Raw genomic sequence first — 16755 nt, forward strand, 5'->3', positions numbered from 1 at the left:
CTTCTTGCTGCAGGTAAAACAAACCTGACTCTACAAAGCTTTTCCAATGTCTCCCTATCCCCATGTGCCCTCTTCCTTCACAGAGGGTGTTGCTTCTGTCCTTTGTCTTTCCATAACACATGGCACCTGGTTTTGGTCGTGTCCTGGCTCTTCCTTCATGTTTAAGTGCCAAAATAATTGTTTTCTTGCATTAAGAGGCTTTCAGCTAAATCTGTAAACTGTTGGTTTTGCAGCAAAATTCTTGATATGCTTTGGGCCATTTTTTGTTGGGCTGAAAAGAATCATAGAAGAAGAGTCAGATGCACATGCTGGATCAGCAGCTTCTGCTGTTGTTGATCAAAGAAAGTAGTTAAAGGCATGGCATGTGGTTAATATTGCAAATCTGAGATTACTGCTTGGTTGTTGGAAGTGGACAAAAAGGATTTCATTTTAGTTCGTAATAGTACTTTATTTTGGAACTGTCATTCACAGTTTGCTAACGTACACAGCCATCTTAGTGGTTAACTTTCAGTGGCTAACCATTTGTCAACAAAGGCTCTAGAAATGCTTAACAGAACAGAATCTTGACAGTTGTTTGAAAATAGTGTTTCAGAGGCTTGAGGACATTCTTTTTTGAAAACTAATCTTTTAAAGAGAAAACATTTAAATAATTTGAACATGTCTATCAGATGAAGTTTGAAGAAGTTGAGGCCAAAGCTGAACTGGGTCTGATTTACCAACAAATGCTAAAAAGAGTGCAAAATAAAATTTGTGCAGTGTCTTTCTCTGTTGAGCACAGATGGACAGCAGACGTCCACTGAGAGATCGTGGATACAGCACCTTTGTGCAGGCTTTGTATGTGTGCTGCCAGGCTGTGGCATCTTCCATGAGCAGCAGTGGCTAAGTAGGTCAGATATTGTGCAGTAATAACATGAGTCTTGGTTAGGAGGTCTATTATTTATCACTCACTGGGGGGGTGTTGTTGTAATTATGATTCTGACCAAAGCAGAAAATTGCAGTTGCTTAACTGATTAGATTTTGCATTTAATTTGGTATATGGCCTCTTTAAACCTAAAGCTAGACACAAAGAAAGTGTAAATAGGGAAGAAAGTGCTGCCTTTCAAAGAACACACTTGATCTTGGAATCTCACAGCAAACACTCTCTTGGCATTTCTTTACATACACTAGTCTGTGCATTTCTCAAATAAAAAGCTTAAGTATATGTACGAACAAATGAAGCAAATATTCAGAATTCATTCTATTAAACTAAAGTTGACCTACCAAACCACAGTACTTCTTCTGATGTGACAAGAGATGACTGAGCTGGTAGAAAGCTTGCTGCAGCAGTGAGATGGAAGGCCTTGTTTCCTTCACTTTCCCAGGTCTCCTCCTGGTCGTGTGGTCCCACACCTTCCAAGGCACCACGGCAGGTACTTGTGAGTGGGTGAGTTGAATCAAGACAAGAAAGCTGTCTATGTTTTTGCTGGATAATTTGTGAAGGGTTCTAGTAAGCACCAGAACTGGCATAAGGTAAGTGGGAGAAACGAGCAATGACATGTAGGAAAAAGAATACTTAAATAAAACCTTTGCTCCTCAGCAAAATCGTAGTTTTAACAAGGAGTATTTTATTTTAACATTTTCTAGGTATTTTCCTATGTAGCATATCCATGCTGCATATTTAACATTAAATACTGGATGTTTGTGTTCAATACTTAGTAACTGCTGATCTTTAGAGGCGTTAAACTGAAGCTGCTTGAACAACTTGAATGATCACAGGTGTTTGTTACGTCCTAAATGAAGTAGGCACTGCATCAGGAATTTTCAAGTCCTTTTCAAAACTTGTGTTTAAGTATACGGGTTTCTAGACTGAAATATCTTTCCTGATCCTTGAATTCTGATTTTACGAGAAGTGTGGGCTTCTAGAGGCTCCCAGAATGTGGGCAGCAAGATGGCTACATCTGATGGCCCCTTCTGTATCAGCGTTTCTGTAGTCTTAGGTGCGATGCAAAGAGCCCTGAGGACTCTGAAGGCAGGAGGGAAAGGAGGAGCTAAAGGCTTTGCTATCTCTATGAAGAGATTAGGGAAGCTGTGCAAGAAGAGTGGTTTTCAGAGAGTGGGAGAGGACCAAGTGCTTGGGAATCATGGCCAGGAAAGAAAAGAGAAATTAAGCAGCAAACAGGTGAGTGTGTGCAACAGTAGATTATGAATAGACAGAGAAAAAGGAATCGGAGAAGGAAAAATCTTTAATAGCGAATTATAGGTAGAACAATAAGAAAAGGGAAAGAATAAGACAGAAGGAAATAAAAAGTTAAATGTAAAGCAAAAGTAGTTACTGTAGTTACATATATTTTCAACATGGACAAAATTTATTGAATCAAAAATAGCCAAAATACATTTGATACTGTTTTGTTATTTTCCATATAAGCAATTAATGTAGTTGCCATTGTGAAGTTAGGTAAAAGATAATGTATTTTATGGTAAAACAGAGGACTGGTATCCACCTGGCGGAAATCTGGGGAGGTTGCTTCCACAGAAAACTAAATTGTAGTTTAAACACTAATGGAAGTACTATTGCTTCCCTTGTCGGTACATCCCAGGGCCTGCTGTTCCCAGCTGGAGCTAGCCTTTAGCTGACATTTCAGTATTCTGCCAGATTAGTCAGGGCAGTTTTGCAGTGATTGTTTTTCACATCTCAAAGTGAATGGGCTGGCTTTCGATTAAATACACACAGAGATTAAAAGTTAGTTGGGAAATTTTATTAATTTCAGTTTTGGCTAGCCTTTTTTTTTTTTAAAGTAGTGTCAGAATGCTGTAAATCTGCTCAACTTCCATGTCATTTTCAGAATTGTTGAAACCCAGTAGATACAAACTTTTTTTTGTAGCTGGGAACTGTATAGCTAAAGTCATAATATAGTAAGTGGATGACACAGAAGACATTTTCCAAAGAACTGAGATCCCATTTTCCTGAGACTTTTAATGAGAATGAAGCATCTACACCCCACCAGCTGTATTCCAAGTCTCAGTTCAGTTCATTGGATGTTCAAATATAGGAGGAGGTTCTCTTATTCTTTGGGGAGTTTTAATCAGCTAGCTCAGCTCATTTTGTGTGGTTGGGAGAAAAAGCACAAACCTGACTACTGCCTTACAGTGGGTAAAGCAAGAATGGCTTAACTTTAGGGTGATGCACTGTGCTGCAGTATTTGCTCTATCTAGCTGCCCTCATCCGTCCCTCCTGCCTCTCTGCAGAAGTTTATCCTCCTTGCACAAGGCACACCTTCACTTCAGATTGAAATTGCCATTACCACTGAGGAAGTCCTGCTTCCTGTGTTAACTTTGCATGCCTGTTCTGGTCCTCACCAGAGTGATCTTTTTCATTTCACTAATACTAAGGAAGTGGATGTTTTTCAGCCGCATTAATGTTAGATCTTCTCGCCGAAGGTCAAGGAAGATAGAAGGGTATGACACCTGTTTCCATTGGCTTGTTTGTCCTGAAGGCATCATCTTCAGTGGCTGCAGTTTGTGGTTCAGAAACTCAGATGCTTGAGTGAACTAGAGCAGTGAAGTAGAAAGCTTCTGTCCAGAGTAGGAATTGCCAATGTTAAAAGAATACAAACCATGACCCTTTTTCCCTGTCAGCAGGTGCTATATGGCATGAAGAGTGTGTGCCATTACTAACTTCATTTATAAAAAAATCAAATGGGTTGTCAGAGGTTTTTTAACTTTTTATCATAGGCTGAATTAGCATCCTTTCTTTTGCTATGATTAACTTGCATAAATGTTTATTTGAAATTGTTTTACAAAATAATACAGGGACTAGTAGTGTAAAATATTGCTACTCCCTCCAATAAAATGATAGCACTTAACATCAAAGTTAGAATTAAAATGTAACCAGTGACAAGTGCGTTCAAAAGGCTTTGTCAGATGATAGAAGGAAATATGTTTATAAGGTTAAGTAATAAGAGCTGTTTACACAGTTCAGAAACAGTTGGAAGTTACCACCTGAATGAAGAGCAGGGTATTTGGAAAGAGGTGCTTCAAATTTTTGAGAGGAAAATACATGCAAGCTCTTGACACTGAAACTGGTAATAGTGATAAGTGTGCATATTTTAGGAATTAATTGAAAGACACAGTATAGAAAGAGCAAACTTGGAAGTGTTTGAAAGATGGCTTTTAAACCTGGGGTTTCGTTCCTGTTCTCTGCCCACATGGAACAAGTGAGGATAGCAGCAATAAAACTCTTGTGGCAGATGAGACCGTGGATAGAAAGGTTGTTGGAGGGAGGGGGTAGTTGTGGTTTTTTGTTGTTGTGGTTTTTTTAACTTAATGAACTTGTACTGTTGACCAAAATAATCAAATGGTGTTGCTAATAACCTTCAGGTAATTAATGCAGCTTATTCACAGCTGGGAATCAGAGGAAAGACAAGGAATTTTCCTATGCTTTCCAATTTCAAATACACTTTTTAAGGGCAGATCAGCCTCCCAATATTCTAGTGAATATAATTAGGCATCATTAAAACATTAGGATACTGTAAATGAGGTTTGGCAGCAGCATTGTGGTAAATAATTGGCAGAGCATTATACTTCTTATTACCTGAAGTGATCAGGTATTTCTTTTTTGGCTCCAATCCCAGTTCAGCCAAATCCAATAAAGAGCTTGCCATAGACTTTGATAGGGCCACAATCAAATGCTTCATTGCTCACATTTTTGTTAACTGTGGTGAGGAAGTTGATTTCCATGTGGCACTTTGGTTTTGCTCTTCTAATGAATTCACGCGCGCGCCCACCCCCCCCACACCCCCGCCCCCCCCCACATCCCAACACACAAAAAAGCCAAACCAAACACAACATCACCCCCCTCCTTGCCACACCCCCACCCCTAAGAAATATATAAGGCTTATAATACTGTTCATCAGAGGATTTGATAAATCAAATAGTAGGTTTTCTTGTGTCACTGAAGCAAAAAACAGGTGAAGTGATTTATTTTGCAGTTGACAGAGCCAGAGATCACTCTTCTGACCCTCAGTTATTTGCTCTAAGTAATAATCTGTCCTGATTTATAAAAAATTGCATGCTATAATCTTGTATGATGCTGAAGGGACTATGTTTTGGAAAATTTTTGAAGGCAATGGCTAACAGCATGTAGTGTGACACGTACAAACCTGTTCTGAGAGAAACAATTTTAAGTAATACATAATTTTTCTGAGTGTTTTATTCAGACACTTCTGTTTTCAACTGTCATAGTAGATCTTTGTTAATTGACTTAAAATCCACTGCCTTTCCTAGTGGCCCTTGAAAGAAAGTCTGGAAGTCAAAACACTGATGACATATCTATACACAAATTAGATTAAAACTCCCTCCTCCTCCTCCCACCTAAGGACACTTATATTTGCTGTCCTCTATATTCTTTCTAATAGCAACTAAATTTTCAACAGAAACTGCATGTAAAATTTGGAAATGTGGCAACACTTCTGAATTCAGAAGTCCCCATAGTTGACCTCTTGTTGAATTTTTTTTTTTTTTTTTCCTCTGCTAACCCTGATGAATCAGAAGCTAGTCTAAAAAGAGACATGATACAAGGTAAGAGTGTCTTGGGCCAGGAGTCAATGTATGAAAGAAAACCAAACTCAACCCAAGCAACTGCCATTCAAGGGAATCTTCTCCCTTTACAAGGAGAGGTAGGTTTATGTTATGTTCAACTAAATTTTAAACTCTGCTCCATATTTCTAATGAGCAGAATGTGTCTTGCAAATGGTCGTGTTACATGCAACTAGTATTGGAATGTCAGTCACTGCGTATTTTGAGTATATTCAGGGTCTAAAGTGCAGAGTCTATGAGCAAATTTGAAGTGTTATATAGTACTGAAGGCGCAGTTTACTGCCCAAAGAGCTACAGCATTGATGTTTAGCGGTTATACCACGTTAAGTTTTTTTTAATTAATTATGAAGGTCAAGATTTTTGCTTGCATTGCATGGAATCATTTGCGAATTATTTGTAGGAATAGTAGAAGAATCAAATTTCAAGTGTTTAAACAGCTTTCTGTACAATTTCTTCAGTTTATTAAAAACATGACTTTTGCCAGATGTGTACATCACTGTAGTAAAATTAAAGAATCTCTGAACTCTCAGAAGCCCTGTGAAATCCCACTCCTTGAAAGTGCTCCTATTAGTCCCATTCAGTTAAGTAATTTTTGAGTCCTGGGAAAAACCTAGAGAAAAGTATGCTCTATAGCTCAAGATTCACCATAACAAATTCAAAAATTGTTACCTAAATGAAAAGGAAATACAGGAAAAGCATTTTTCCAAGCTTAAAATTCTGTAGCTTCATCATAACTGTATTTTGGTTATCAACAGTGATCTTACACAATTCACTTGCTTCAGTCTTACAGAACAGTACCCTCCAAGAACTTCAAAATGCTTTTACAAGAAGGGCGAAAGTGAATTGAAGCTGTCCCAGCAAGAGGATTCCCCCATCTCTCAGCCAGAAAGAAGCTGCAAAGAGGTTTGTGACTTGTCAAAACCCAAATCTGATGCTGAAGCTTTAGGAATAAGAACACAGCCCAATGTCCACTGGTATCAGCTGGGTTGTATGCATTTTTCAAAGGGCAAGGCCTCCTTGAGTAGCATTTTTAATATACCCTCTATATTCTAAGATTTGGAGCATTTTCTTCCTTACTAAAGCATTTACAGGTTAAAAAAAATCTCGTAACAATCCTCTGCATTTCACTCAGTAGCACTGTAGGTTCTAGCACATTAAAAAACCATAAAATTCAGTGGAATATATAGTTATTACAGAAATAGTTACATATAAATATTCAACCTTTATAACGTGCATTTTAGGCACCAAATTAAAATACCATTTGCTGCTGTCAGCATTGGTCAAATGGGGGGGGGGGGTATTTGTTGGTTCTCAAAAAACTACATTGCCTGTGTCCACCTAGACACCTACTGTCAAACCAGAAAACACCAGCTCAACATGTGGCCTGTGAGACCTGCCAACAAGGCTTCCTGTGGCTATGGGAAGCCTTTTCCACTACGGTGCCATTTGACTAGGAGGTAAAGGGACAGAAGTGTTGGTCTCTGACTTGCTCAGCAATATCTGCATGCCATGTAATGCTGGGGGTTGGTATTTTAATAAGATGTAAAATTAAGGGTGGCTACAAGTGGAGTACAGAAATTGTGTTGATACAGTTAACCCTGAAATTAATTTCAACTTCCTGAAATTCTTGACTGTTGCTCTGTGGGTACTGGTTATTTATCCAATATGACATTTTATTCTACTTAAAGGTATCATTTTGTCATCCCAATAGGGCAATACATACTTAGACAAAGTGCCTCTGTGGGGTAGTTTGGCCTTTGATTCTACGAACTAAAAATTTAAATTCTGAAAGATGTTTAAACTGCAAGAGAAACATTATCAGTGAAACCTGGGTACTTTTTTAAAAAAGGACAAATCTCTAGCTATTTGCTTAACATCCCTCGACCCATAGTATTCCACTTGTTCAGCACTAAATACCAGGTGAAGTGAATATCAAAACTGTTTGATAGAAGTATACTTTGTCTGAATGTGTAACTTGCAATGTGATCAATGGGTCCCTTTCGTCCAAAATTAGAATCATAAAGATACAACAAATTGAGTAGTGTGTTAACAAGCAGTGCCTATATCAGACCAGTGTAATCCAGAAGCAGTAATATACATACATTTGAAAGATAAAATAATGAAATAATTTTCACACTCAAATCTATTACTAGAACGAATAGAAAATCCACACAGCAATGAAGTGAATATATCAAACAAAGTAGTCATCTTATGGTGGTTTAAAGTATTAATAATCACAAAAAATGGTTAGTGTCAATAAAACCAATTAAAATACTGTTCCTTCTGAAGAAAAAGATTAAACTATTAATGAAACATCAATAGTATGGTGGGATGGCTCAAAGTGCATATGGAAGAGGGTGGCAGTACAAGACATACTCTTTGTGTTCCCTCCCCTTAGCGCAATAACTTTGTGCAAAGAACAGTCCTGCAGCCTTTGCAGCAGATCACTGCTTTTCCCAAATGGGATTTTCACTTGTTCCTAGTTGTGCTAAAGATCTTTTACATTTTTGTAAACTGTCTTGCAATATGCAAGATGGCACGCACTTTTTATAAAAGTATGTTATGTTTCAGTGATCTCTCCACTCGCCCCAGAATAAGGTTTGTGACTAAGGGGCAGGAAGTGACATAGACTTTTTAAACACTCGTGCCCCTTTTGGGGGCCCTGGATAAGGGGGTGGTGGCACATCATATTGTCCACCTGAAGTAATTGCTTGCTCATAAGTTGGTAGTTCTGAATCGTCACTTCTGAGAGGAAGTGGGTTTAAAGAAAATTCTTCATGCCTTCTGAAGATGCTAGATGAATTACGTTGTCTACTTCTTACATAATCCAAGTACCTAAACAAAGTTAACAGCATTATAAGTGGCAGCTTCTGTTTTAAAGGGAAGAAAGAATATAGAGTCTTAGTTGTTAAAAGGAAATCAAAGAACGTCCCAAAAGACCCCACCAACCACCACCCCTCCAAACACATAAACACAAGCAAAAAAAAAAATCAAACAAACAAACCACAAAAGAACACTTTCCTTCAGTTGTCATAAAGATGGCCATCATCAGAAGCCAAATACTCTCTCCAAACCACAGGGTAAGAATAGCTCAGTAATATGAAATTTAGAGGGAAGAGGAGGCACAGAATCCTCTTGTATGCCTTTCAAGTTTAGGATAAAGGAACAAGAAGGGCTAGAGAATTGGTAGAGAAGCATTTCCTCCAACCTACTTCATTTCACATGTTGAGGCAGACTACATGCCATGAAGAGCGTACACCCTACTTTAAAGAGTGAACAGAACGCTTAGACTTCCCATTGCAGGCCCTGACCTATTCAAATGATTCTGTCTTTTTAGTAAGAATATTTTGGAATCAAGAACACATACAAAAAGCACCCAAAGGTATGTCAGCCATGAAAGTGTTGTTTTGTGATTTTGTGTTAATTAACTTCAGCAGAACTATTGCTAGTGCTCACCTAACTTTGCTTCCAGGAAAGTAAGAACTAGAACTGCTGGATTCTCTGAGAATACAGTTAGACCAACAGTGATTTTTAAATTCCGCTCTTAAGCAAGAGTTTGCTTTGGTGTTTGGGGTTTTTCTTTTTAAGCAGTGAAATTCCTTACCCTGGTGGGTGTCTTGATTTGCATCTACTTTTGCAGCAGTAGAAGATAAGTAGTGCAATTATAACCAACAGTATTCCAGCAGTAACTAAACCGATGAGAAGTCCTGTAACGTTGATCTTTTGTAGTGCTTCATCTCCTGAAGATAAAACATTGGTTATTTTCATTATGTGTTCTTTCCATCTACACAGTATACAGTACACACTGTGAAATACTAATTTTGCTGTGCTATAAGGGTCTTCCTTTCCACAAATGTCTAGCTTGTGGTGAGAGGCCATATCTGTGCAACACAACCCAAGAGTATCGTTCATGTTCGGCTTAAAGCAAAAGCGAGTAGATATTCCCTTTTCTGTACATAAAACTGTTGAGATGTCTGTCTTCTAATGTCTTCCAAGTATTACTTCATATACTTGTGACCTTGATCGGGCTGTAGATCTTTCCTCCAGTCATACTGACCATTTTTTTTATAGAACATCTGGTGTAAGACTACTCAACCTGAATCAGACTGTTATATTCCCCTTAAAGAAATTGGGGGGGGGGGGGAGGGAGGGGCAGGACAAACAAAACTAAACCACAGAAAGCAGCCACAGAATTACTGCAAAGTTTACCAATTGTGTGTAAAACCAGAAATGCACAGCAAAATTTATATTGTTTTTACCTACAGACTCATAATGGATCCCTCTGTGAGATGCTTCAGTGAGTAGGTTTACTTGCACAGTTCACAGTGAATTTCAGTAAAAAGATCAATTCTGATTTTGCTAACTGAATGCATTTTTGAGAATGTACTGTTATAAAAAACAAAATATTGCAATATAAGAAAATAATAAAAAGATGGCTTACCAGTTTTTATTTTAGGGCCTTTAGTTGAATAGTTGTTCCAAAAATCCATCTATAAAAACACAAAGGATCAGATTTATATGAGCTACATAACTGGCAGGCTTATTGACAATTTCTTTTAATGTGGTACTGAGGGCAAAATTTAACGATGGCATAAACAGAAGCAACTCCTGCTGAAGGATTTGTACTTGCTTATCCCACCGTATTTTTCTCATATGTTCAAGTTTGCATAAAAATTACAATTTCACAAAGAAGAAAATGCCAGCTGGTAAAAGAGAGAAGTGCATTTACCTGTCCAATGTTACCTCATATTTCTACCTGATTACAGGAGAAGTTAGTGTATATTCTGACACTAAAAAATGCTTACAATTACTCTTCTGTCAGCATTTACAAAGATTATTAATGAGGCAAAGTCAATTTCTTAAGAATCAGATATTTGAATGAACGGTATTTGAATTCATATCAGCTATGAGAAATAATGGGATTAATTTAAGAGAAAAACCTTTATGTTGCATGACTGTTAGCATTAAATATGTTTAGCTACAATTTCCAATTCAGCTACCCAGCAAAAGGCTCCATCAAGATTCTGATTTAACGCTTCCACCTTTTTCTTAGGAAAATCCTAGCAATGGCAAACTAACATTTCACCTTCAGAACAGGTGTGTATTCCTTGCTCTTTCTGCAGGCTAGTGCAGAGTACACCTAGAAACATGAAAAGATTCTTGCTGCATGCAGCAGAAGCCAGGCTTCAGACAGTCATCACGTTCCATTATTGGGCAGAAAGGTTCCTTATGTATTTTTCTTTTTTTTTATATACCATGTTTCTTCCAAACTGTATATAGGTAGCAATTTAGAAGCTAATGCTATAGGAATACTCTGCAATAGCTGAACTGCGGATTTGCTCTGTGTTCTTATTTTCTAAAACACTCTTTGGCATGACACAAGGACACGATCAGCCAATTAATACATAGAGCATGTGGAACACATTCAAATTGTATGCTGAGAAATTACTAAAAAATCCACATATAGGCATATCCACAAGCAGTACCTCTGAATTTTCGTTTATATTTCTGTGCAGAATTGGAGCCCTTATCTAAAGTCTTTAAGACAACAGTGTCACTGTGTATCTAAAGCAAGAACCCATCTAACTGGGGCCTCTATTTTTACAGTAAAATAAGCAATCATCTTATTTTAAGTGCTGTTTTCAGAAGGGCTACAGTATTTAGATACAGTAATGGTTTTGTCAGTAACCTCCTCCAGTATATAAAATTCAGTTTGAACAGCTACCGTATCATGAGGGTCTTCAAAAATTTCTCTCGCTTCTTCATAATTGCACAGCTCTTCAAAGCATTCTCTTTCCAGGTTATCTGCTGTGAATGCTTCAAAATCAAATCTGTTATTCAGAAGATGCCGTCCAATGAATAAATTGGCCTCCTTTTCTGATGTGAACACTAATAAAAAAAAGTTGGTTTAAAACAAGTTAGGAAAGCTAAATTTGGTATTTTTAAAGGATGGTTAATATCCTAAAGGAGCACATTGAGACCCTTCTTCCCCTAGCATCTCTCAACTACATACAGGAAAAAGAAACATCAAGGTCTCCTCCTAAAATGTCTTCTTCGCTGCTAACTTCTCTAACTATGCAATATAAAATTAACATATTTTCCTTTCTCATAAAGCACTTCAGCCATTCCTTATACTGGACAAGAGAATTAGATTCTCATGACAGCTGTTGTTCAAGTTTTGGTATTATCTCTCTGGCATGTGGGCATCAGTGTTTACTGGAGCTCTTAAGAACAAGTAGTCACATAAAGCAGAAATTCAGTCAGATGCAAACCCAGCAAGACACTGGAAGGAGGAGGCAAAGGGGGGGTGGGTGGAAATGAAAACACTCTTCCTTCTAAAGAATCCTTAAGATACATTTATCAATAGTCTGGTATCTGTGACTTCCAAATTTTATGGAATTTGGATTTTAAATCATGGCAGCAGTCCTATTCATTTTACATTTGTTCTCTTTTCACAATCATACAGCAAGCTTTATGTAAAGGCTGGCATACTGCCAAGCTTATTTGTTCTAAATTAGCCTGTGATAGGAGTTGTACTGACAACAGGCACTTCTGAAGACATTTGATTCAATTCTTCTTTTGTGCTTATTACAGGCTCCATGAGGCCTCACAGAGTACGTTGTGAGGTGAGATTCCAGAAGTTAGTGAAATTAGAGGCAGCTTTGGAACACAGGAATGCATTTTCTCACCAGGCATTTTCCATAGTCAAGTTTTAGCCTGCTCTTGCTACAGCTCCTTTTTAAAAAAAAAAATCTTTATATGACAGAACTAGTTTTCTGGTTTGGTTTTCAGTAAAAGCTTAATCTGTACTCCAAGAAATTCAGACTATTTCCTCAAGCAAAATGACTAGAGGACTATTTTTGCAAGTGTAATGCAGAAAGAGCATTGTTACATACCAAGCCAGACAGCTAAAAAAGGAGATGAGATTCAGAATAACATGATTCAGCTACAAATTAGTCCTGTGTTCTTGTTAGCTTGTTTGGTGAGATTACCACATCATTCAGGAATTTTTACCCTAATAGTTACTCTTAGATCTTGCAATGGTATCTCAAAATGGTTTGCTCTCTGAAAACTAAGAAAATTGCAGTGTAACTTGCATATTGGTTGTCTTTAATACTACAGTATATTGAAGGACTATTACAGTATATAGTTGTAAAATTTATAGAATATTGAATTATATATTGAAGGAGCCACACGTGCACATACATTTGTATAGGAAGGGAAATCTTATTCTAAAGTAGTTGCAAGAAAATCTAAGCTTAAAATATTTATGCTATAGCTAAGAGTAATCAGAGAGAAGGACTTCATCAAAAAAGATACCCCAAGCCCACAAGTAGAAAGGGAAAAGAATTATATGGAAAAAAAATATTATCAATATCTTGGTTGAGTGCAAACCATGAGAATAACTTCAGTCTTCTGAAACAGACATCTTCAGTTTTGCTCAGTAGTGTTTCATTCCTTACCATGCACATAGTATTCACTACACTTCCGCATTAACTTAGATAAGTGATGCATTTTAATTAACGTGGAATGCACAGCAAGCTGCCTGGAGCCTGGGACCCCCAATTCCCAAGTGATACATGCTCATCTTCAAACAGTCTTCATCCATTTATCTGCACTTCTTTCATTTTGTAGGACATTGTCAAAGTACACCTATCTCCATCTCCCAATTACCTACACCCTGGTAGTTGAGATAGTATTTGGAGAATGAAACAGATGGATTTGAATTCTCTCCTATATGTGAGGGAACTGAATGCAGTTCTGCAGTCGTTAGGCCATGGTTCAACCAAATAGTAAATCCATTTTTAGGATGCCCAGTGTTTAACTAAAAATGCATCCACACAATGTGTTGAATAAAGTAACTCTGCTGGTAAAAGATGTTCAGGAAATGCTGAAGGGGTACCCTCTCCATGCAGGTACCCTATATGCTTGGCAACTGTTCTGCTTGCTAAATTATTGGATAAAGAGTTGGGCCCCTCCCTTTCCAACTCCATCTTTAAAGGAGTGATGTGAGCCTATTGTCAGCAGAGGGTTCTATGCCCTGAGCTCACAGGAAAGAGGCAGCCTGGCAGCCCAACGTTTTATGCCCCAGAGCAATATAGATTTTTATGAATAACCTCTGTCTCAAGCATTTTTCTGCTAGTCATGTTCTCTGCTCAACACAGTGCCCTTAAGGAGCCTCCTGCTCAATGTGATGACTTTTAAAAGTCTGTCTTAAGGTTTCAGTACTCCTAACGCACTGAGGAGACTGGACAGCTAAGTTACAAATTCCTTTTTGAAGTCCTGATACTTAAATGTTAAGTATCACACGACTTAGCATTGTAGAGGTGGAGTCCTTTTTGGGAACTTTGTTTTTACCTCTGTTCATCGCCACTTCCCTCCCTCCAAAGTGAAGAGCTGCAACAGCAGCACTGTGTTTATCTTTCAAGGTGTTATAAGGGGATCTGGTACTGAGAAAAAAGATCAATCTCAAAAAATAAGCAAATAAACCCTTTCAAATACAAAGCCATTTCAGATATGAATCTAAAACTGTGATGTGCTCAAATAGTAGCAAAGCAGTACTGTCATAATACAGGTTCCAAACTTTTGGAATTTTGACGTTATTTAGAGTAATCCTAGAGACCTAAAGAAAGATCAGCTGTCCCAATCTGCGCTTGCTGCTGGATCTGATAGATACTTAATATCAACACCCAAGTCAATTATCAATCATTTCAGTGAAAGCTATTCAAATATTTTAAAATTAAGCATAAAACAGCCTGATTTTTTTCAGTGAAGTAAAAGCAAACTATTTACATACATAAAAAGATTTCTCAGTAGAAGCAAAGTTAGATACAATTTTATTTTGGAAAGCATAAAGTCATGTTAGAAGTAAGTTACCATCTTCCTGTTCAGGTTGCTTCAAGTTATTTAATCTCCCTGTGCAGTGAGGAAATGCAAACACCATCACATGCAGTTGACACAGCAGTACCAAAAACGCAAACATGGTGTGGTATCTGTCAGACAGAAACTAAGGTGAGTTAGGAAAAAATGACAGCGCAATCTTCTCAAGTGTCAGTGATGAACCTTGAATGAATCCTGTAAATGAAGTCATCCAACGCAAGCACCTACATGCAGCTGAGGTTAATGGATCCCTATGAAAAAAAAAACCCTCTGATCCAAACTGGTCCAACATGTCTCTTGTGTTGTCATTGCATAACATGCACACATGCCACCCATGCCACCGGTGCCAGTGCCCTTGCCCACTGGCCGGGCAGCGGGGCCAGGCCCTCTGCTCGCCCCTCACGGGGAAGCAGAGCCTGGTTAGTGGCGAATTAGCGGGGAAAGGTCGCACACCGGGTGCTGCAGGTGTGCTCGTGACCTTCAGATTGCTGCGATTTCGCTGCCAGAGCAGCTACAACAGGCTGTAAAGGCTACCCGACGTAAGCAGACATACAGAAACCGTTTCGTCAGGAGAAAGCCTTTGCCAACTTCCTCATGCCCAGCGCTGCCGAGGAGAGTCTGCCCTCTCCCACCGAGGATGCCCGTAGAAAATAAGAATGAAACAAGACCCGAGTTCTTCCAGGAGACGCCCAACACCGAGAAAAATACGGACCTGCCGCGGGCCCGTGCCGCGACCACCCGAGGTCTCCTTCGCCACCAGGGGAGCCCGCGGCCCTGCCGGAGCGTCCCCCGACGGCCGCCCGCCGCCAAGGTAGACGGCGCTGCCGCTCCCGGGCCCGCCCCCGCTGTCGGAGCCGGCTGGAGTCGGGCAGGCACCGGCCGGGGAGAGCCCGCCGACCCCCGCCCCGCTGCGCGGCCCTACCTGCCCCGGCGAGGCTCCGGCGGCGACCTGAGGAGGGCGGCTGGTGGGGCAGCCTCTCTCCCGGGCGGCGGCGGCGGCTGCTGCTGCCGCGGCGCTTCCTGGAAAGGGCGCGGCGGAGTCGCAGGGCCGTGCCTGGGCCGCCCCCGCCCGCGCTGCCCGGGGTCCGCGCCTCCGCGGGCGGCACCGGCGGGCTGGGGCCTCTCCGGGGCGGGGGCGCAAACGCCCCTCCGCCCCGAGAGAAAACGGCGTCAGCCGGGAGCGGCGGGACGGCAAGGGGCCGTGCTGGGGGCTTCCTCCCGCCCTAGGCGTCCCTTCCAGACACCTGGCCGTGTCTTCGCCGCACCGCCGGGATCCCTCCGAGGGCCGGGCAGCGGTCATTTCGTCTCCTGGGAACGCCTTTTGCTGTTAAAGCTGACTTTTTTTTTTTCTTTTTTTTTTTGCCCTGGGTTAATCATGATGCTGAAAACCTGGTTTAGCGTTTTACTCCCCAAAAGTAAAGCCCTTAGCGTACTGGCACGGTGTCTGCCGAGCAGGAGCTGTGGAGAGGGGCTGCCCCCCCGGTGGCGGTGAGGCAGCACGCCTCCGGACGAGCTGCTTACCCACAGTTACTTACCTGACTGGAGTGTTTTGTCTCCGCCAGGCTTTTCTATCGAGGCAGCCAACCACGGCGGCAAAAGGACGGGCATAAGTTTTGCACATGTGAAAATAACTTTGGTTTGTGTTTTTTTTTCATCAGTGAAGCAAACCTTAATGAGAGGCTAGAGAGCGGCAAACGGGGCTCCCTGAAATGCAGGAGGCCGGTCTCTGCCCGCACACGCTGCGCGGGGGGCCTCTCCCAGCCTCCCTCCCAGTGCAGAGGAGCAGCCTGGCACAGAGGCCAGGTGCAAGCACGTCCATCTGCGGCTGGTTTGGCTTCCCCAAAGGACAAGAGAGAAGCGGCTGAGTACTGAGGACAAGACTTTTAAAATGTAAGGTTGAGAATGTAGTTAGCACAGCGTCCTGGTAACAGTCAATATGCAAAGAAATTTGGGATGGGTTGGGACAAAAAATGTACACCAAAGAAACTTGAGACGTATGGGTGGAATGAGTTTGCTACCAGGAAATCCAGATACTTGTGTCTGTGCTAGCATATCTCCTGTAGCGACTCTGGATTGTTATTTATTTAAGTGCTGGAGTGACTTGTATATACGGAAGCAGGAAAGAGTAGAATAAGGGTATTGGATAATGCTGGTGGAAGTGATCAGATACTCCCTGGAGAAAAACAGAAACTACTGATGTGTGAAATAAGGAAAACTGTTTGGAGGAATGACCACTGTAGATAAATATTTACTTCATGACATCAGGACTGTTGTGATTTAACCCCAGCTGTCAGCTAAGCA

The 16755-nt window shown here is 40.4% G+C and overlaps 2 protein-coding genes across 2 annotated transcripts in view; one reads left to right on the forward strand and one right to left on the reverse strand.

Annotated features, from left to right (window-relative positions):
* The window catches only part of CCDC73 (coiled-coil domain containing 73), a 103749-nt gene that overhangs the window by 2977 nt on the left and 84017 nt on the right, over positions 1 to 16755 (forward strand). The window lies entirely within an intron of this gene.
* PRRG4 (proline rich and Gla domain 4) lies at positions 1255 to 15519 on the reverse strand. The gene is made up of 6 exons (XM_075094915.1): positions 15377 to 15519; positions 14452 to 14567; positions 11300 to 11463; positions 10016 to 10064; positions 9179 to 9314; positions 1255 to 8409 (listed from the first exon to the last, which is right to left on the reverse strand). Exons 2-6 carry the CDS (start codon positions 14555 to 14557, stop codon positions 8181 to 8183), a joined length of 684 nt encoding a protein of 227 aa, XP_074951016.1. The 5' UTR covers positions 14558 to 14567; positions 15377 to 15519; the 3' UTR covers positions 1255 to 8180.

Source organism: Phalacrocorax aristotelis, chromosome 5 (genome assembly GCF_949628215.1).
Source record: "Phalacrocorax aristotelis chromosome 5, bGulAri2.1, whole genome shotgun sequence".
NCBI classification, from domain to species: domain Eukaryota; kingdom Metazoa; phylum Chordata; class Aves; order Suliformes; family Phalacrocoracidae; genus Phalacrocorax; species Phalacrocorax aristotelis.

Excerpts from the sequence above, each read along its gene's own strand:
- PRRG4 (XM_075094915.1), bottom strand. The coding sequence starts at position 14,557 with ATGTTTGCGTTTTTGGTACTGCTGTGTCAACTGCATGTGATGGTGTTT. Across the intron at positions 10,065-11,299 it reads TTGAAGACCCTCATGATACG|ATGGATTTTTGGAACAACTA; the intron begins GTAGCTGTTCAA and ends GTGTTTTTATAG. Across the intron at positions 9,315-10,015 it reads AGGCCCTAAAATAAAAACTG|GAGATGAAGCACTACAAAAG; the intron begins GTAAGCCATCTT and ends TTTTATCTTCAG.